Raw genomic sequence first — 21,793 nt, 5'->3', positions numbered from 1 at the left:
AAAAAAAACTACATTTTGGCAGGTCCAATTTGTTCCTCCCCACTACCCTGAAAGAGAGAGAGAATACATTGATATTTGATAAGTTGTTTTATTGTTTCCAAGTGTTATTCCTGTTTCTGATTTTCATGGCATCAGAATAGGTTTAGACGAATCCCTTTGCAATTTTGATACATTGCCATAGCTGAAAACTTCAGGCACATACATTCATTTGCATTCACGAGGACCCAGACATGTACAGTGTTTGTTACAGTGCAAGTTCCCTAACATTAGACATTTTTTCAAATACATGCATCTGAACTTTTAAACAACATTCTGCATATTTATTCTTCTTATATAACAGTTTAGCTCAAAATGGAACTTCTGGGCAAGTTTGTGTGAGTTGGGGTGGTGGTGGATCAGATTCAGGGCTGCTCTTTTAGAACAATTCATTCGTGGTGATTGGTGAGACTTACACCAATGCTGGCAGGAAAAGGGGGGGGGGAAGGAAAGTGGTACCTTGGTTTGCAACCGTCTTGGATTACAACCATTTTGGATTACAACCACGTCAAACCTGTCAAAACCTTTTTTTTTTTTTATTACAACCCAATTTTTTTTTGGAGGGCCCATTGGCAAAAGCGCGCCTTGGGTTACAACCTGATTTGGTTTACAACTAGACCTCCAGAACGGATTGTGGTTGTAAACCAAGGTACCACTGCATGTGTTCATTTTCTTGTCTTGCTCAGGTTGTTGGGGATTCTTTAGCCTTTAGCTCTTGATGCTCTTTTGACTGGTGGAAGTTTTAGATATAATTTTCACACCAGAGCTGCTTCCTCCCCCAGAGCCTTTTCCACTCCCAGAGCTGAAATTGCCCCCTCCTGAGCTGAACCCACTGCTGCTGCCTCCGCCGCCGCCTCCTCCAAAGCCAAGACCACCAAATCCCCCTCCTCCTCCTCCAAGACCAAGGCCAAGACCACCAAATCCGCCGCCGCCTCCTCCTCCAAAACCAAGACCACCAAATCCGCCGCCTCCTCCTCCAAGACCAAGACCGCCAAATCCACCGCCGCCACCTCCGAGACCAAGACCGCCAAATCCTCCTCCTAGGCCGCCACCTCCTCCACCGCCGCCGCCGCCTGCACTGGAGCTCACAACAGCTGTGGGGGAAAAGGGGAAAGTTTATTAGGTGCCCATGGGGTTGAGAAACTAGACAATTTCATCTCCCCGCCCCAGTTATTTGTGTTTCTAATATTAAGTTCAATTTCCACAGCAGTTTGCATATACAGTCGTACCTCGGAAGTCAAACAGAATCCATTCTGGAAGCCTGTTTGACTTCCAAAATGTTCAGAAACCAACTCCTGCAGCCAATCAGAAGCCACGATGGACATTTGGGTTCCAAAGAAGGTTTGCAAACCGGAACAATCACTTCCAGGTTTGCAGCGTTCGGGAGCCAAAACATTCGACTCGCAAGGCGTTCGACTTCCGAGGTACGACTATTTTTAAAAGTTCTGAAAATTTACCAGCATTTTAGTGCGCTTTATACACATTTTTGCAAACAGTTTCCATATGCATTTTGGTATGTAATTCTCCCTCATTGCATTTAAATGGAAGTTTCCCCCTAACATACGTATTTGCACATTGTTTTTGGATGGAGAACTTAGTTCCAAAATTCAGTGTGAATTTTGAAGGATGGCTGTGTTTCAAGCTTGCACATTGTTTCAGGAAATTATATTGGTTCACATCAAATTGAGAACAGAACCAACTTTCTTCTCCATTCCTAGGTACCAGGTATAATCATCAACTCATAGTCGGGGGAGGGGGGAGAGATTTGCCAAAATTTACTGGTTTTCTTTTACTATTTTAGCCCCACTGGTCTTCACCACTGATGGATGCAACTATGGATCAGTGAAGGAGGACATGTAAAAAATAAGGTGAAGGACCCCTGGATGGTTAGGTCCATTCAAAGGTGTCTATGGGGTTGAGGTGCTCATCTTGCTTTCAGGCCAAGGGAGCCGGCATTTGTCCACAGACTGGTCATGTGGCCAGCATGACTAAACTACTTCTGGTGCAATGGGACACCGTGATGGAAGCCAGAGCGCATGGAAATGGAGTATGTATGGATAGACAGCAGGAGTTGAGCGCATGATCAAATGGTGGGTAGGAGTGAATGGGGGATTCCCACAGCAACAGTGCTCATCACTCTCATGAGCTACCTGACTGGGATTTTGATCTGGACATCTCACCATAGGTGGAAGGCCAGAAAAGGGGAAAGATACTCCATCCTACTTGAAAGCAAGAAAAGAGCTGGTTTGCTGGTGATAAAAGGAGAGGGCACTGCTGAGGAAGAAGCCCCTTGGAGGAGACTGGTTGGAGGAGGAGGAGGAAGATTGGGCTGAAGCAGCAGGCTTTCCTCCTGTGTTATGGGACTTAGGGGGGGGGGATGGTGCAGTCCTGTGATCCTTGGCAGAGTGGATGCCCACTGGACAAACCAACTTGCTGCTTTTATGCCACCCCTCCTGGTCCTAGACAGTCTATGGGAACTTGACACTAAGAGCCTTGCTTGCTTACAACACTGTGCAGCTCCCTTCCCATGGTGACTGTGGGAATCTCCCTGGGAAAAAGGGACCAGCCTTTTCCTTGGAACAGCCCCAGCTGTGTGCTATTGTTCCCAGCTGGTAGCGCTGGAAGAAGCTGCTGCCTGGAATGCAATACCAAGGAAGGAATCCGATCAGGTGCCTAACTGGGATGGCAGCCCTTCAAGATCTTCTTCAGGGTTTCCAAAACATTTGGCAGCTGGGGCATAGCCTCTCCCCAGATTAAAACTGCAAGCTCCTTCCACTCTCACACACCAAGAGATGCGTCTCCCGCCTTGCAACTCTGGGACAGCCTGTTTAATCTTGTCTCCTGGCATCCCTCTCTCCTGTCCGTTTGCCCAGTCATTTGGGCCTCAGGTATGGGATGCTGCCGTCTGAATTATAGGGACTCCCCCACACCTATGCCTATAATCTGTAGTGCAGGAATTCCCTGTGCATCATTACTCCTTTGCAATGATGCCAGTGTCCAAATATTGGCAGAGGGAGAGAGAGAGAAAGAACAATGATCAATGCTTTGTGGAAAGAGTTGTGGAAATGTCTAACATGGCAGCTTAGTTCATCAAGGCACACCAGCTAGGGCCGGAGATCTGAAATATTCAGTTTCTCCCAGCTTCTAAATTTTCCAGTGTTAAGTTCAGTCCACATTAGTTTGGGTGGAATTCAACATGGTGCTAAGTGGGGTGTGCATGTGTTGAATGAGGTCTACTTGCATAGCAGGACTGTCCTCTCTCCTCCCGCTCTGTACCCCATGTGCCCCCTAGAACTGTTCTGGGGATTTAGGGGGTACAGGGAAATGGGGGGGTGGGTAGAAGGGGGAAAGTACCATTGCATGAAAAGACCTCATTCCATGCATGCAACAACTTAGCTAAATCTGGCCTTTGTTGTTGTCATTCTGCATGGAAATATGTATGTGTTTTGTGCATGCTTATTCTAAAATAAGCATTTTTATCTGCAAATGTTCTCTTTTGCATGTAATTTTTATATTGTAATATATTATATTTGCTAATGTTTGCAATTCCATGCACATTTCCCTCTAATAATGGGCTTTTTATATCCAGCTCTTGGCTGGATATATAACTGCTTTGAAAAATGTGGAGGTGCAAATTTGGAAGTATAGTTGTGTTTCAGTAGGCATATCAGTTTTAATGGATGCACTGGTTCAAGAAACGCAAATTGCTGAATGAATTTCTTCACCATTCCTAACACTTGCCCTTCTTGTGGTGCACAGTGTACTCCATGCACCATTTGGGAATAAATAAACTAATCATCATCACATTATTAATAACTTATTCTGGGCCAGGCAAATAAAATAAAATGTTCATGATACTTACAGATGCTTACAGGATTGACTCCTTCTCCAGTTAGCCTGTTGAAGAAGAAATAGCAAAATGAAAAATGGCTCATATATTACAATGAATATGGTCTGTTGTATATATAAGGGACAGGACGCAGGTGGCGCTGTGGGTTAAAGCCTCAGCGCCTAGGGCTTGCCGATCGAAAGGTTGGCGGTTCGAATCCCTGCGGCGGGGTGCGCTCCCGCTGCTCGGTCCCAGCGCCTGCCAACCTAGCAGTTCGAAAGCACCTCCGGGTGCAAGTAGATAAATAGGGACCGCTTACCAGCGGGAAGGTAAACGGCGTTTCCGTGTGCGGCTCTGGCTCGCCAGATGCAGCTTTGTCACGCTGGCCACGTGACCCGGAAGTGTCTCCGGACAGCGCTGGCCCCTGGCCTCTTAAGTGAGATGGGCGCACAACCCCAGAGTCTGTCAAGACTGGCCCGTATGGGCAGGGGTACCTTTACCTTTACCTTATATATAAGGGACAATGTTATCTGTTAAATAGAGTTTCCAACAGCTACAACAATATCCCGCATTTTTCGCCCTATAGGACGCACTTTTCCCCCTCCAAAAATGAAGGGGAAATGTGTGTGCATCCTATGGGGCGAATGCAGGCTCCCCAGGCTTGCGGATAGCAGCCTGCATCCCGAAGCCTGGGCCCGCTGAGCAGCGCACCCCAGGCTTCGGGCAGCTCTCCGCAAGCCTGGGGAGCCCGGCGGGAGTTCCCACCGGGCTCCCTAGGCTTGCGGATACAGCCTGTTCTGGGGGCTGGGGTCGGGGGAAGCTCGGGCTTCCCCCACCCCAGCCCCGCGCCTGGGGGGGAAATAATTTTTTTTCTTTACCCCCCCCCCAAAAAAACTAGGTGTGCCCTATGGGCCAGTGCGCCCTATAGGGCAAAAAATACGGTATTTCCCTACTTGGCTTCCTGTGTGATATATACAGTATCAACAAAAAATCTACTGAGGTTGTACTTAAGATCTGCAAGAATTTGGAAAAATAATTGATGCACAATGGAAGCAAAGATATTGATGCTTAAGATCTGAGCTGTAAATTTAGAGCAATACCTCAAATACTCTCAAAGTCCATGGCACCACAAGGAGCACTGCTTTTCCTACTGCAACAAACACTCCATCACAATTCACGAGATTAGCGAAATGATTTGTGTACTAAAACATTTTATTTTGTCTTTGAAGAAGATAATCAAATGTTGCATTACTTATTCTTGCAATTTATAATAATAATAATTTGATTATTTATACCCTGCCCATCTGGCTGGGTTTCCCCAGTCACTCTGGGCAGCTTACAACATATCTAAAAATATAATAAAATAGTTGTTTATTTCCTTGACATCTGGTGGGAGGGCGTTCCACAAGGAAGGCACCACTACTGAGAAGGCCCTCTGCCTGGTTCCATATAACGTCACTTCTCACAGTGAGAGAACCGCCAGAAGGCCCTTGGAGCTGGACCTCAGTGTCCGGGCTGAGTGATGGGGTTAGAGACTTTAGGTATACTGGACCGAGGCTGTTTAGGGCTTTAGAGGTCAGCACCAACACTTTGAATTGTGCTCGGAAACGTACTGGGAGCCAGACAAAGCAAACTTAACAGGCATCCGTTGACAGAGTTGTGCCATTGCAGATATTGTTTCATCTCCACATAGAGTACCCTGCAAAAAGAAATTGAAGCAGCTCATAAAGTTATGATCACTTTATCCAGCTCACCTGTTCTCCTCCCCTTCCAGCAGCTTCCTGTAGGTGGCAATTTCAATATCCAGTGCCAGTTTGACATTCATGAGCTCCTGGTACTCCCGCAGTAGGCGGGTCATTTCTTCCTTAGCTTTCTGTAGAGCATCTTCCAAGTCAATGAGTTTGGCTCTGGCATCTTTGAGAGCTAATTCACCTCGCTCCTCAGAATCCGCAATAGCTGTCTGCAGATTTGCACACTGTAAGGAGGAAGGTGTTGTTAAATTCCTTGTCCTCTTTAGTCATTAGTATTTGTACATTCATTATTATTGCTATTATTGCTATCATGATTACAGTGGTACCTCGGGTTACATACGCTTCAGGTTACATACGCTTCAGGTTACAGACTCCGCTAACCCAGAAATAGTGCTTCTGGTTAAGAACTTTGCTTCAGGATGAGAACAGAAATTGTGCTCCGGCAGCACGGCGGCAGCGGGAGGCCCCATTAGCTAAAGTGGTGCTTCAGGTTAAGAACAGTTTCAGGTTAAGTATGGACCTCCGGAATGAATTAAGTACTTAACCTGAGGTACAACTGTATTAGTGTAAATACTGCTGCTATCATCATGCATTCATTTATTTCTTAGTCCTTGAATAAATGAGGCTGCAATTCTATTTTGTAAGGCGTGAACTTGGTTTTAGGTCAATGTACACAGGGCTGCTCATTTTGGGATATAAATTTTATTTCCGTCCTTCCCAGATTCTATTGTCAGCTTTCATTTTGATAAATTCCCACACTTTACAAAGTTCCAGCCAAAAACAGGACTTCCTCTCCCTGCCACCCCACAAAGTAGTGGCAAGGCTATCCAATGCAGATGGCCTCTGTCATGTGACCCTTAACCAACACTTGCCTTTTAAAACATTGCTACGTTGCCTACGGAGAGAGAACTTTGCATCGATTACAGATTTTCTTACCTGGTTCCTGGCGTTTTCAATTTCTGACCGTATCCTTTGAATCATCCGGTTGAGCTCTGAAATTTCTCCTTTAGTATTACGCAGATCATCGCCATGCTTCCCTGCACTGGCTTGGAGCTCCTCAAACTATAACAGCAGGAAAGGGAAGGGAAGGCAGAGATGGGTTGAAGGAAAGACACAATTACGCAGCCCTGGTCAGCAATGAATCCACTGTTTTTCCTCACTGACTGGTATTAAAAAGCAATGATGCCTCTCATCCTTTAGGCAGCTAACTGGTTAATGACCAGTTAATTTAGGGACTGCCAATTGCTGGCACCTAACACTCAGTTCAGTCACATCTCAGCTGAAAGAACATGCCACATGGATGAACTTTGCAAATTTGATATCTGAATTAGTCTCTCATGTTCCGAATGTATTTTGGCTCAAGATATTAGACTACTTAGAAAGTTAGAGTACCCATGTGGACTTTCTCTATTTCTCATCAGGAAGCAGGATTCAAACTGTTGTGCAAGTGGATTTCTGGGACTATCCTGGCCACAATCCAATATGGAGATAAGATTTATAACAGGAATCTTGAGACTAGATTGTGACATCTTGTAGACCAAACTAGATGTGACATGTTAAATGCACCCTTGCATTTCATAGACACATTCTTTAAAATGGAAATAGCAGCCACAGTGGCAGAGGAGAGATTGATAATTACTGGGATCACAGCAGTTGGGGAGCTGGCATTTAATTCTTTCCTTCCTGCTTAACTATGACTGCCCCCCCCCCATTGCTCCATATTTACTCCATTTCAACCTCCCCACCAAGCTTAAAAGATCTTAAGCATCTCCAGACCCATGTTTTATCGGAAGGGTCCCTTGGATGTACCGGGGCCCAAGGCCACCTTCCATGCTAGAACTGCTCACCTTAGTTTGGTACCATGCCTCTGCTTCAGCTCGGCTCCTGTTGGCAATGTCTTCATATTGTGCTTTCACCTCAGAAACAATGCCATTCAGGTCCAAGTCTCGATTGTTATCCATCGAGAGGATGACAGCAGTATCAGACATGGAGGCCTGCAACTGAGCTAGCTCCTGAAAAACATAGAAGACAAAATTTGGTTAGAAAACATTTCATGTTTTGGGGGTTATTGGGGTGGGACAGGATCAGATTGGTAGGTGACACACATCTGTAAAATGGTCAGCCTTCTAGGGAACAGGGTCACATGGGGGAGACCTTGACATTCATGCCAAACAACAACCATAATAACAACTGAAGATTCCGAATCTTCAGTGGCAGATGAATTTTGGATCTCTAATATGAAACATCAAATCTTTCTTCTATACATCATTAAGAGCATCTAAAATTAGGACCAGTGTTTGTGAGAAATCACATTAGGACAACGTAAATCCAAATATTTAGGGGGGGGAGCAAAATGTAAAAGAAAGGATGGTATTTAGAAATGTCATGCTTCTTCACATTCTTAACATTTATCAGGCTGACTTTTAGGTCTATGTTTTGAAGGTAAGAGGAAGACTGAATACCGATTCATAGAGGGCCCTCAGGAAGTTGAGTTCATCGGTCAGGGAATCCACCTTGGCCTCCAGCTCCACCTTGTTCATGTAGGCAGCATCCACATCCTAAAAAGACAGCAAGAAACCATTTTTTTGTGGTTTTATATTCTGATTTTGTTCCGTGAACTTCCCTGAGACCTTCGGGTATATGGCAGTATATCAGTTCAATACATAAATAAACTTTGCTTAGATTTCATTGGAGAGAAAACAGTGAATGGGCACAATAAAAAAAGATGCAAATGTCCACTCTTAAGGAGATTCATTATGGAGTTATAAAGGCAATGTTCTTTAGAAGCTTTTGTTATTATTTTTCGCTCCCTTTTTATCTCAGAAAGAGCAATCTTTGTCAGCACAGTCCATTTAGCTGCTTATTTCTTTGCTCAGCAACTAGTCTTCCTGGAGGGTGATTTGTGGGATAGTGGATGGTGCCGTAGTCCAGAAAATGGCCTAAGAGCAAATTTAGGGTTTCAGGGAATAGTATTAGAAACAGAAATGGGAGCAGAAATAGACACAATTTGCATACTCACCTAAGATCAGGAACCCAAACCACACAAGCAGATGTGAGTAGTATCCACTATACTTGCTTTTTTTAAAATCCACAAATGTTATATTAACAGTTACATTATTTTCTGCATTTTTAAAAATGTTTCCCTTCCATTGAAATGTATTGAAGTTAATTACATAATTAATTACATATTTAATTGCATTAGTTTTGGCCATAGTGGATAGCAAGATGCATAATGTAGGTCATAGCAGAAGTTGAAGTGCAGTGGAATAGAAGCAGGGCTGATTGTGTTGAACACAGGATAGGATGGAAATCACTGCCTCCTGACACTCATAGAACAAATTCACCTCCTCCTGACGCCAGTTTCTCAACTCTTTTGCCCCTAAGTTTGTAAGTGGGAGGCTAGTAGAAAATTTAGCTCCAAATGCTGATCCTTTGCTTACTTCAAAAGTCACTCATAATATAGAACCAGTGAGATGCTTGCTACAGATGGTCCTGGAGAATAATCACATGTGGAGAGGGAGAGCTACCACCTTCCTTAAATAGTGTCCCTGCATAATCGCTTTTAAAGCTGGCTCAGAATTCATGCCTTATGCACACATTTCCCTCCAGCTTAGTACAAAATGCACCAAGAGAAGTCATACCAAGCCAACAAGTCCTTTTCTTGATGCATGAAACATAATTTTGGTCAGATATAATATTGGGTCCCTCTTAATTAACCCATCTGGTCATCAACCTTCAGAGCACGAAGCCTCACCTTCTTGAGCATGACAAACTCATTTTCGGCAGATGTGCGCCGGTTGATTTCCTCTTCATATCTATCAGTACAAGAAGCAAAAAGTTTCAGTTTGTAACTATTACATCTATTCAATGTGCCTTTAGGCATTTTAAAATGAACCACAATGATAGCACATAATGCACTTATTGCCATAAATCACCTCTGAAAACTTATCTCCTTCCAGTGTGTTCCCAGTGTGTAGATATGATGTTAGGATAAGGGCCCTGATTGCAGAGCCTTTGACATTGAACTCTGCTCATCCTATATATCTGCAGAAAAATACCCCCCAAATTAGGGTGTTTTTAAGAGTGTGCCTGCAGAACATGGATCCCCAGATTTTTTTGTATGTGCCCTGAGTGTTTCTGATTGGTACATGAATTCAGGGGGAAATGAATGGGTGTGTTTGTGATTTGATTTACTCACTAAGCTATTGGTTCGTGGGAATAACCTAAGATGGTTTTATATAGTGATGTTTTTGGTATAATGAATGGGGTTAATTGAAAGGGAACCTGATTTAGTATGGAGTGGTATCTTTGAGAAATCAACTGAAGTACAAATTAATTTAAGAACTTATCTGGGATATCATTTGGATGGAAAATTAGTTGGCTCAGCTTCTGTGACATTTAAATTCAACAGTCGCACCCGTATAACAAAGTAGCATATGAAAATATTATGCAAACATACGTCTGTGAGCCGTTGGCCTGAATTTCCTCCAAATTTCAAAAACATTCTCAAAATATTCAATTACCATTGAAGCTGCCATTAGTCAACTGGTTAGTACCCCTTATAGCCATTTCCTTTATGGATGGAGGAAATCTCTGTGCTGGATGGAGGTGATCTCAAATGACCTAGCTGTACAGTCCACAGGTGATCATTAGATATCAGCAGATCATTAGATATTAGCAAACAAACCAAAACAAAACCTGAGAAAATTTATCTTTGGCAATTTGCTTCCCAAATTCTTTGGCTGCATCACTCAAGGTGTATCCACACCCCCCCCCCCGAGGCATCATTTGGTTTCAGTTGCAGGGACCACCAGCTCTCACAGGAATCGGTCTGTCAAAAGTCCTTCTTGGGGAGCCTTCATCATGGAAGGTGAGGTGCATGGCAACTTGGAAAAGGGACTTTCCTGTGTTGGCACCCCAACTCAAAAATGCTTTCCTCCAACCTGCTCACTTTGCTTGCTGAGTTTTATGTAGCAGGCCATGGCTTTTTTTCTTTTTCAGGCTTCTAATGTTTCATTATAGGGACGCGGGTGGCGTTGTGAGTTAAATCACAGAGCCTAGGACTTGCTGATCAGAAGGACGGCGGTTCGAATCCCCGCAACGGGGTGAGCTCCCATTGCTCGGTCCCTGCTCCTGCCAACCTAGCAGTTCGAAAACACCTCAGAGTGCAAGTAGATAGGTACCGCTCCGGCGGGAAGGTAAACAGCGTTTCCGTGCACTGCTCTGGTTCACCAGAAGCGGCTTAGTCATGCTGGCCACATGCCCCGGAAGCTGCATGCCGGCTCCCTCGGCCAATAAAGCGAGATGAGCGCCGCAACCCCAGAGTCGGACACAACTGGACCTAATGGTCAGGGGCCCCTTTACCTTTACCTTTAATGTTTCATTGAGTTGTGCTGTTTTACATGCCTTTCTTGCTGCTTTGTAATTAATGGGTGTGCTTTTGGAATTGCTATTTTAATAGTTTTGTTTTTAAACTCTGGAAGCCACCTCAATTAAAATAATTGTAATTGCAAACTATTAAAGTAAACTATTGGGTGTCAGTTTTCCCTATCAGGAGTTAAGAAAGCATGTAAAGCTGAACCCAAAAATTCCAACTTCCATCTGTTAACATTAACAGTCAAGGAAGATGCTATGGGACTTGGCTGGAGAGGTTGTGGCACTCCTTTCACCCACTGTGACAGTGTCCATTAGTTTTCAGGCTTGGAGCTGAATGACATCCTGAGTACAGTGGTGCCCCGCAAGACGAATGCCTCGCAAGACAAAAAACCCGCTAGACGAAAGGGTTTTCCGTTTTTGAGGCGCTTCGCAAGACGAATTTCCCTATGGGCTTGCTTCGCAAGACGAAAACGTCTTGCGAGTCTTGCGATTTTTTTTCGCTTTCCCCCCACTTTTTCTAAGCCGCTAAGCCGTTAATAGCTGCTAAGCCGCTAATAGCCGCTAAGCCGCTAATAGCGCTAATCCGCTAAGCAGCTAATAGGGTTGCTTCGCAAGACGAAAAAACCGCTAGACGAAGAGACTCGCGGAACGGATTCTTTTCGTCTTGCGAGGCACCACTGTAATTGAATTAGGGCTCTAGAGGTATTCCTCTTTCTCTTGATTTCTCTGCTCCAGAACAAATGGCTGTTTAATCTTGGGGTGGGGGGCTGCCTGAGGAATTGTACATGCCAATGAAAAATAAAGTCATACAATAAATAATGTTCATGTTAGTAGCATAGCTGTCAACTTTTCCCTTTTCTTGCGAGGAATCCTATTCAGAATAAGGGAATTTCCCTTAAAAAATGGGAAACATTGACAGCTATGTAGCATAGCACAAAACCAGTAGCCCATACCTAGCAGCCTGCACATTGCAGAGGTGCATAGAAGAACAGATGCGCTTGCAAAGCAAATTCCCTCCATGGATGACTCAAGCAGGTGAGGCAATCCACAAGCTCCAGACGAAAGCAATTAAATCCCCAATTCTCATTAGCCAATCTGATCTGGAGGCAAACTCTCACATTAATTCCACCTTTGACTGGCAGGTCTCATTGTGTCATCGTGGTGTGGTCTGAGATAGTAGCCCTCATTGTGTCATCTGGGTTTTGGGAGTTTCCCCTGCGCAAACAGGTTTCATGCCAATTGAAACCTTTACAGGTTACTTTATCTTTGCACTAGCTATGAAAACCAGGACTGGCCCTACCATTAAGCAGTGAGGCCACCTGGGAAGAAATCTAGTTTTATTTGCATCTTGATGAGAAACAAACTAATTCACACTTGTCAAACCAATACGCAAACCAAAATTGTCCTTGAAAGTTCTCTGCAATTTGATGCAGTTCTCCAGCCAGTGTGTTAAAATATGCATATGCTAAGGCAAAGTGTGCAACAGAATGCATACAGCAGTAAAAGTAACATGCAAGATAATAGAATATACAGTCACAGAATGCATTATATTAGGGGAAATTGCTTGCAGAAATCAGTTTATTAGTAAAACTGCATCCAAAATAAGTGTATTAGGAGTAATTCAAATTAAATCCTGTTTTTTTAAAAAATCTAATTGTTATGGAAATGTGGAGAACTGAATTTAATATTTTAAAAAATGAGAAAGTGAGAGAGACCAAAATTGACAGATTTGACCACTCCTAACCTCTGCTGACAGATTTTGACACATACACACCCCGTTTTTCTAGAGCATTAAACCCTTCCGTTCAGATCATTTCAGTCCCCAGGGTTAAAGAGTAATAATCATAGTAACATCAAGAGGGTAATCAAAGTGGGCATATCTGGCCTGCCTAGTCCAACCAAGTCTTGGTGGTACATTGCCAATTGGTACCCTAATCCAGGCCATTGTTTTAGCATGCACCAACTTGGCACTCAACCTCAATGCCTTAACACCCAATAGGAACCAGCATAGCTTCTTTATGGCTGAGGCAAATTCCAGAACATGCTTAACCCAGGTGTGAGGGACAGTTGACCTGTCATCAGTCCCATCCTTCATGGCCAATTGCTGGTGAGGCTGTAGTTAAGCAACATCAGGAGGGCCAAAGGCTCCTCACACCTGGCCTAACCCTTCGTTTCCTCTATATGCCTGCCTCTCTCCCTTCACCACTTCTGCCCATGCCTATCCTACATGCAAATCCCCTTCCTTAAGCTCTATGGGACAAAGAAAAGAAAAACAAAGAAATCAAATATATCTGAACCAAGAAAAGAACCGTCAAGCAAAATAGTCCTCAAAGCCTAACTAATGGCTCACTTCAATTGTCAGGACTAGCAGGTAAAGGACCCCTGACAGTTAAGTCCAGTTGCGAACGACTCTGGGGTTGCAGCGCACATCTCGCTTTACTGGCCGAGGGAGCCAACGTTTGTCCTCAGACAGTTTTTCCAGGTCATGTGACCAGCATGACTAAGCCGCTTCTGGCGAAACCAGAGCAGCGCACGGGAAATGCTGTTTATCTTCCTGTTTATCTACGTACCTATTTATCTACTTGCACTTTGACATGCTTTCGAACTACTAGGTTGGCAGGAGCAGGGACCGAGTAACGGGAGCTCATCCCATTGCAGGGATTTGAACCACCAACTTTCCAATCAATTTACACCACAGCGCCACCCGCGTCCCTTTAGCAGATGTTACAACCCCCCTTAACTGGATCTTCGCTCCCTCTCACTGAGGCCTAGTCAGTGTAAATTCGTCTCATATGGTAGGTTTACCATCTTGCTCTTACAGGAGGAGCAACAAAACAAAGTCCCAGTGATACAGAGAAGACCAGCTACCAGAGAGTAATGCTCCTGTCCTTATTCCGCAGGGTGTAACCTGCCTTGGAGTATCTCTGGTGTTTAGGTGGACCTGCTGCACAGATATGTGTGATCATGGCAGACCAAGAGAAGAATCTCTAAGTGAAGGGAGTCTGGCTGTCAGCTAATTCAGCTTCTATGTGTTCATATGTGTATGTCCCACAAGCAGCTTTTCCATATTAATGTCTTCCCAGTTACTTAAAAAGTTGGCCTTTTTCAGCCAGTAGCTTAAAGAGGGCTGAACCAACCCTCGAGGCAAAATGTCCAGATTCTGATTCACCATATCCTGGTTTGACTCACTTTGAAAAGATTTGCCACTCTGCAGTCTGAGCTATTGTTGTGGCATTTGCAAAGTTGGCCCAACATGCTAAGAAGCTCCCAAAAGGCCCATTTCTCTTGATTTCAACCGCATCAAAAATGAATGACTGAATGATTCAGTATTGAGTCAGTAGCCAGTTTCCACTGCTCCCTGGTATTATTAGTAATTGCTTCTATAAAATGTTTTATCAGCATACACTGATATTAGTCAGGTTGCCTTTGACATTTATTTATTTGCCATCTTGTTGCAGTTATGGAAGGGGTAAGAGAGTGGCATATTTTCATATATTGGAGATATTCAAGAAACGTCCTATTTATATAACTTGTCTGAGACAATATAACTCTACATTTGGATCGAGAGAAAAGCGTTGATCTATCACGACTGCAAAGTGATTTTTCAGAAATGCCAGTATGAATCCAATATACACAACAGGAACAATTTTATACCACTAATATACTCTTTTAACATCTAGGGAAATGTGATTAATATAATGTCATCAATGTATATGACACAGTGCAATATAAACAAAACATTTCCATTTCATTTTGTATCAGGGAGTTTTTAATCTTTGACATTAAGTTTAAATTGTTAAGTTTGATGTTTTATTATGTTTTTATATGTGCTGGAAGCTGCCCAGAGTGGCTGGGGGAACCCCGCCGTGTGGGCAGGGTATAAATAATAAAATTATTTACTTATTACAAAATGTATTATGTGTATACAGGAGTACATAGTGCATATAGGAATGGATGCTTGCATATGTCTATGACAATTGCATTTGACACTATATATAGTATGCATCCCATTGTATGTAGAGTTTACACACCAGAGGGAATCTGAACAGCCTCTGTGGGTATTATCACAGCTACTCTGCTACTTTCTATCTCTGCCTTTGAAGATGGTTCGAAAACCTCAGCTAGTACAGAATTCGGCAGCCAGGTTAATCACCAGGGCAAGATGGTTTGAGCATATTACACTGACCCTGGCCCAACAATACTGGCTACCAGTTAGTTTCCAGGCCCAATTCAAAGTGCTGGTTTTGACCTATAAAGTCTTAAACATTTCAGGACCACAATAACTCAAGGACCATCTCTCTCCATATGAACCTAGCTGGACAATGAGATCATCCTGAGACCCTTCTTTGTGTGCCTCCTCCACATGAGGTCCAGAATGTGTCAACACAAGAACCGGGCTTTTCTGCAGAGGCTCCGTTTGAGAGATGCCTCAGGGAGGCTCACCTGACGCCTTCATTATACACCTTTATGCACCAGGTAAAAATGTTTCTCTTCTCCCAAGCCTTTGGCTGATTAACATTCTATGTCCTTTTAAATGTGTTTTGTGGGATGGTGAGGCTATTGGTGAAGGACAGATCGTGAAGCTGAGGCTCCAATACTTTGGCCACCTCATGAGAAGAGAAGACTCCCTGGAAAAGACCCTGATGTTGGGAAAGATGGAGGGCACAAGGAGAAGGGGACAACAGAGAACGAGATGGTGGGACAGTGTTCTCGAAGCTACAAACATGAGTCTGACCAAACTGCGGGAGGCAGTGGAAGACAGGAGTGCCTGGTGTGCTCTGGTCCATGGGGTCACGAAGAGTCAGACACGACTAAACGACTAAACAACAAAGAGGCTATTGGTTGCTTTTGTTTTTATTTTGTTGTGTTGTGTTTTTATCTTGGTTTTTTTAAGGTAAGGTAAAGGACCCCTGGACAGTTAAGTCCACTCAAAGGCCACTATGGGGTTGTAGCACTCATTTCGCTTTCAGGCCAAGGGAGCTGACATTTGTCCACAGACAGCTTTCCAGGTCATGTGGCCAGCATGACTAAACCACTTATGGCACCACGGGGCACCGTGATAGAAACCAAAGCGCATGGAAATGCCGTTTACTTTCCCACTGCAGCGGTACCTATTTATCTACTCGCACTGATGTGCTTTCAAACTGCTAGGTTGGCAGGAGCTGGGACAGAGTGATGGGAGCTCACCCTGTCGCGGGGATTTGAACCGCCGACCTTCTGATTGGCAAGCCCAAGAAGCTCAGTGGTTTAGACCACAGCACCACCTGCATCCCTTTAACCCTGAGATCTATGGATGAAGGGCGGGATACAAAATAATAATAATAATAATAATAATAATAATAATAATAATAATAGTAATACTTTCTAACTCTGCACTCTCAAGTCTGCTGGAATAGCAGATAAATATCTGCCCCCCCCATCAGATATTCACTTACTTGGTCTTGAAGTCTTCAACAAGATCCTGCATGCTCTTCAGCTCCCCATCCAGCCGCCCCCTCTCATTCATCAGGCTTCCCAGCTGTTTCCTTAGGTTATTAATGTAAGCCTCAAAGAATGGATCAAGGTTGCTCTTGCTGGCACCAGATTTCAAGCCTTGATCCTGCAAGAGGGTCCACTTGGTCTCCAGAACCTTGTTCTGTTGCTCCAGGAAACGGACCTGAAACAAAGGAACACATGAAGCTCTTTCTACTGAATCAGAATCCCAGTTCAACTAGGCCAGTATTAAGAAGAGACCCTCTGGATCAGGCCTAAAGCCCATCTAGTCCAGAAACTTCTTCTCACAGTGGCCAACCTGTGGGAAGTTCGAAAGCAGGACCTGAATGCAACAACACTCTCACCACCTGTGATTCACAGCAACCGGTATTCAGAAGCATGCCACCTCCAACAGAAAATTGTTTTCATGGCTAGTAGCCATTGATCTTTCTCAACATTGCTATAATAATAAATTTTTATTTATACCCCGCCCTCCCTAGCCAAGACCAGGCTCAGGGCGGCTAACAACCAATAATAAAAACAAGTTGATTAAAATACAATTAAAAAGATTAAGATATAACATTAAAACAATTAGGGAGCAAATAGGAGGAGAAAGGAAAAAGAAAAAGGGGGAGGGAATCAAACTGATTCTGAGCCAAAGGCCAGGTGGAACAACTCTGTCTTACAGGTCCTGCGGAAAGAAATCAGATCCTGCAGGGCCCTGGTCTCATGACGCAGAGCGTTCCACCAGGCCGGAGCCAGTGTTGAGAAGGCCCTGGCTCTGGTTGAGGCTAATCTAACTTCCTTAGGCCCCGGGACCTCTAGGGTGTTGCTATATATGGATCTTAAGGTCCTCCATGGGGCGTACCAGGAGAGGCGATCCCGTAGGTATGAGGGTCCTAAGCCGCACAGGGCTTTAAAAGTCAAAACCAGCACCTTAAATCTGACCCTGTACTCCACCGGGAGCCAGTGCAGCTGGAAAAGCACTGGGTGAATGTGCTCCCATGGCAGAGACCCCGTGAGGAGCCTGGCTGCAGCATTCTGTACCCGCTGGAGTTTCTGGGACAACTTCAAGGGCAGCCCCGAGTAGAGCGAATTACAGTAGTCAAGCCTGGAGGTGACCATCGCATGGATCACTGTGGCCAGGTGGGGGCCACATATGAGATCCTCTTAACTGGAGGTGCCAGAGGTAGACCTACTGCAAGCTGACTACCACTGAGCTACGGCCCCTTCACAGTTGAAACAGCTTGTGTGGGTTTCTTTTGTCCCGGCAACACTCGTGAAAAATGCAGATAACTTGATTTACAATAACATGTGGCTTTGACATCCCAGCTTAGCCTCGCTATTTTATATGGTTCTTACTGTGCGGTTTTATGTATTTTGCTGTAAACTGCTTTGATATTTTAAAATGAAATAGCAGTATATAAACATTTTTATAAATAAAAGCAGTAAACTGGGCGGTGTGATTGCCTCATCGCATCTTCAAACTGAAACGCATCAGACCCTGAAGAAAATCTTGCAAAGGTGCAAGCAGAGATTTGGGGAGTTGTGGGCTGGAGAGAGGCATGTTGGAGCAGACCTCACAGGCAACAGAACACAGGAAGTTGTATTAAACCTGATCAGGGTATTTGTAAATTTACCCTAATATTGATTACTCTGACTGGCAGTAACTCTCCAGGGATTCAGGGAGATCGTTACCATCACCTGAAATCCTTTTAGATGCAGATGCCAGAAACTAAAACTGAGGGCTTCATTAGGCAGAACATGCTAAGATAAAGGTAAAGGGACCCCTGACCATCAGGTCCAGTCAGGACCGACTCTGGGGTTGCGGCGCTCATCTCGCTTTATTGGCCGAGGGAGCCGGCGTACAGCTTTCAGGTCATGTGGCCGCTTCTGGCAAACCAGAGCAGCGCACGGAAATGCTGTTTACCTTTCCGCTGGAGAGGTACCTATTTATCTACTTGCACTTTGACGTGCTTTCAAACTGCTAGGTTGGCAGGAGCAGGGACCGAGCAATGGGAGCTCACCCCGTTGTGGGGATTCAAACCGCCAACCTTCTGATCAGCAAGTCCTAGGCTCTGTGGTTTAACCCACAGTGCCACCCGTGTCCCGTAGAACATGCTAAGCTAAGTAGTAAAGGGGGTAGAAATTGTGCAATTATTCAGTTAAATGGTAGCTCCATGAAAAATATTCTAAATCCTTGTTTTCCTTTCCCAGATAAAAGGAACAGAACCAAAATGAATTTTGAGTGAACAGAAAGCTCAACCAAATCCTCCCCTAGTTTAAATTTGCTCATAAAAATATTGAATTTATATTCTCCCACTCGAGTCCTTCCTCCACAATATTTCCAGTTATGGTTGATGGGTTTTAGATTAGAATGAAGAAACAAGACTTTTAACTATTCAGTTAGACTACTTTTTGATGGGGGGGGGGGGAGAGAGGAAATATCCTAACCCTTGAACTTAGAAAGTGAAATTCAAATTCATATTCTGATGATTCGACAAACACTCCGAATGGGGTTTTTTGTGTATGTCTAGTAAGATTGTTATAACACACATGCACCTGAATTCATAAGCCAGCCAGCCACCCAAACTCAACTTGTCTCTATGCTTACATGTTAAGACATATGCATTTGTCTTGAGTCTACCTCCTTATCCTCACATAAAGCATAAACATGGTTTTCTGCTCTTCCTGTACTATCCTACAACAGCTGAATGAAGTCTCACCTTGTCAATGAAAGAAGCAAACTTGTTGTTCAGAGTCTTGATCTGCTCCTTCTCCTCTTTCCGCACCTCTTGGATGGAAGGATCAATTTCCAAATTGAGCGGTGACAGGAGACTTTGGTTAATGGTTACTTCTTGGATGGTGCCACCAGCTCCAGGTCCACCACCACCAAAGCCCAAGGAACTTTTGGGTCCGCCAAGTCCGCCACCAAAACCAAATCCACCACCACCACCACCACCCAATCCAAAACCACCACCTCCAGCTCCCCCGCCAAAGCCATACCCACCACCAGATCCACCACCCAAACCAAATCCACTGCCGGACCCTCCACCAAAACCTAGTCCGCCGCCGCCACCAAATCCACTGCGGAGGTTGCTTGCTCTGCTGCTGGAAATTCTCCTATTGCCACCAAGATTATAAAGACTCCTGCTGCCAAAGCCACCGCCACCGCCACCAATACTGATCCTTCCAAAACTGCTGCCGCCACCGCCACCACCGAAGCCAACTCCACCAGCTCTGGCAAGAGAAAGTGAGCTGAAACCAGATCTATTGCTACTTGGGACAATGGCAGAGGTGGCGGTGAAAGCCCTGCCGCCACCGCCGCCTCCTCCTCCAGCCCTGATACTATAGGACTGCCGGTTCATCTTTGTGGATTGCCTCTGAGAGATGTTGCTATGGAGGAGGAAGCCTAAAGAGTGGTGCTCTGGTGGGAGAGCCCTTGAACATGGCTTCTTTTATCCTCCGGGTGCCCTGGGTTTGGCCGCTTTGGAAGTCAGGAGATCAATTTAGCGCATTCATGATTTTGACACACCTGGAACGCAGGTGTCCAATTGGACTTGTTCAATGCTAATTGAAGAGAACACACACACACACCTATGTAGTGATAGGTGCTTACATCGCCTGAGGCCTTATGATCAAATTACCATGTATTCAGAAACCAACCATGTGTTAAGGGTTAATCTAGCCAGAAGTTGTCAAATATTTAAAGGAAATTCTGCTTGCTTGCTTGCCTTCTTTTTGAAGAAAATGCTGCACAGCATCATAAATTTTATGCAACTGAAACATTGAGTTTGAAAGGGGATCGATCAGCTTTGGTTGTCAACATTAATTTGTGTGCGTTATGTTTTGTCATTTCATAATACATGATCTTGTAATGTGTTGGTTCAGCAACTTCGTGTGCCTTGCTGAGATTATGCTAATCCAGGCACATCTCGTTTTATTGCACTTTGCGCTTCACAGGTATTGCTCTTTGTGAGGAAGCAAGTGCAGCTGCAGGCAGCCTGGCCGCTTTCAGGGGACGGAAGACCCTGCTCCCCTCTCTTCGGGCCCTGAAAGTGGAGCTGGCTAGGGCTGGAGATGGTTTTTTGCCTTCCTGCCCCTGCAGTGGCGGCAGGGGTTGCAGGGCAGAGCTGGATTAATAGGCTGCAGTGTAGGGTAAGCATAACTTTTATGTGCACTGGGAAACAACATAAATGGTGTGGCTTGCTTATTGCAATACAGTGGTGCCCCGCAAGACGAACGCCTCGCAAGACGAAAAACCCGCTAGACGAAAGGGTTTTCCGTTTTGGAGGTGCTTCGCAAAACGAATTTCCCTATGGGCTTGCTTCACAAGACGAAAATGTCTTGCGAGTTTTTCTGACTTTCCCCCCTTCCCCTCCTTTTTCTAAGCCGCTAAGCTGCTTATCCGCTTATCCGCTAAGCCGCTAAGCCACTAAAAGCCGCTAAGCCGCTAATGGGCTTGCTTCGCAAGACGAAAAAACCGCTAGACGAAGAGACTCGCGGAATAGATTCTTTTCGTCTTGCGAGGAACCACTGTAATTCACATTATTGCAGTGGTCTGGAACCGAACCTGCAATACAGTGGTACCTCGGGTTACAGACGCTTCAGGTTACATACACTTCAGGTTACAGACTCCGCTGACCCAGAAATAGTACCTCGGGTTAAGAACTTTGCTTCAGGATGAGAACAGAAATCGTGCAGCGGCAGCACAGTGGCAGAGGGAGGCCCCATTAGCTAAAGTGGTGCTTCAGGTTGAGAACAGTTTCAGTTTAAGAACGGACCTACAGAACGAATTAAGTTCTTAACCCGAGGTACCACTGTATCTCTGAGGTTTGCCTGTACGTCCATATTACAGAGCTGCAATATGTAAAGCAAAAGGCACTCCCACATTGTTGGGTTACCAGGCACATACCACACATACCGTTTAATCATAACTGAATCATAAACCTGGAAAAGCCACTACTTTTAAGCATGCTTTCTTTAAAGTTAATTCCCTTACCACCAACAGGAGTTCAAAGAAGCATGTTTAAGGTGGCAGTGTTGAAATAGAATGTTACCCCTCCCATCAGGTATGTACTTTGATCATTCTGTGCCAATCCCCTCCTTTTTTCTTTCTAGTGCCACCATTGCAACTGAGATGTTCAGGAGTTGGATCCCTTTCTCTATCAGCATAGACTAAAGTGTTTGAGATGTTTGAGATTGCAGGTAGTGGTGGGAACCACGATTAAGGAGTGAGCATGCTAGAGGTTCATAAAATTATGAATTATGAACTGTGGGGGGGGGGGAATGGATACAGAGTAAATTACATACATAGGAAGACTTCAGG

General features: G+C 44.6%; 1 protein-coding gene and 1 long non-coding RNA gene across 3 annotated transcripts; one reads left to right on the top strand and one right to left on the bottom strand.

Annotated features, from left to right (window-relative positions):
* Nucleotides 1-1,401: 1,401 nt before the first annotated feature.
* On the top strand, nucleotides 1,402-14,005 carry LOC307210818. Of its 2 annotated transcripts, XR_013836149.1 has the most exons (4): nucleotides 1,402-1,754; nucleotides 1,838-1,904; nucleotides 8,059-8,185; nucleotides 13,893-14,005. It is a non-coding gene; the product is annotated as an uncharacterized lncRNA (long non-coding RNA). The 2 variants fall into 2 exon arrangements; XR_013836150.1 differs by having other exon boundaries at nucleotides 1,402-1,904.
* LOC307210663 (keratin, type II cytoskeletal 5-like) lies at nucleotides 3,744-20,239 on the bottom strand. Its single transcript, XM_079966735.1, has 8 exons — nucleotides 19,191-20,239; nucleotides 16,428-16,648; nucleotides 9,371-9,431; nucleotides 8,079-8,174; nucleotides 7,464-7,628; nucleotides 6,553-6,678; nucleotides 5,620-5,840; nucleotides 3,744-3,933 (listed from the first exon to the last, which is right to left on the bottom strand). Exons 1-8 carry the CDS (start codon nucleotides 19,830-19,832, stop codon nucleotides 3,846-3,848), a joined length of 1,620 nt encoding a protein of 539 aa, XP_079822861.1. The 5' UTR covers nucleotides 19,833-20,239; the 3' UTR covers nucleotides 3,744-3,845.
* Between the last annotated feature and the right edge of the window lie 1,554 nt (nucleotides 20,240-21,793).

The sequence above is a fragment of the Podarcis cretensis genome, assembly GCF_951804945.1.
Source record: "Podarcis cretensis genome assembly, chromosome: 2".
Taxonomy (NCBI): domain Eukaryota; kingdom Metazoa; phylum Chordata; class Lepidosauria; order Squamata; family Lacertidae; genus Podarcis; species Podarcis cretensis.
This window is presented reverse-complemented; position numbering and strand designations above follow the sequence as displayed.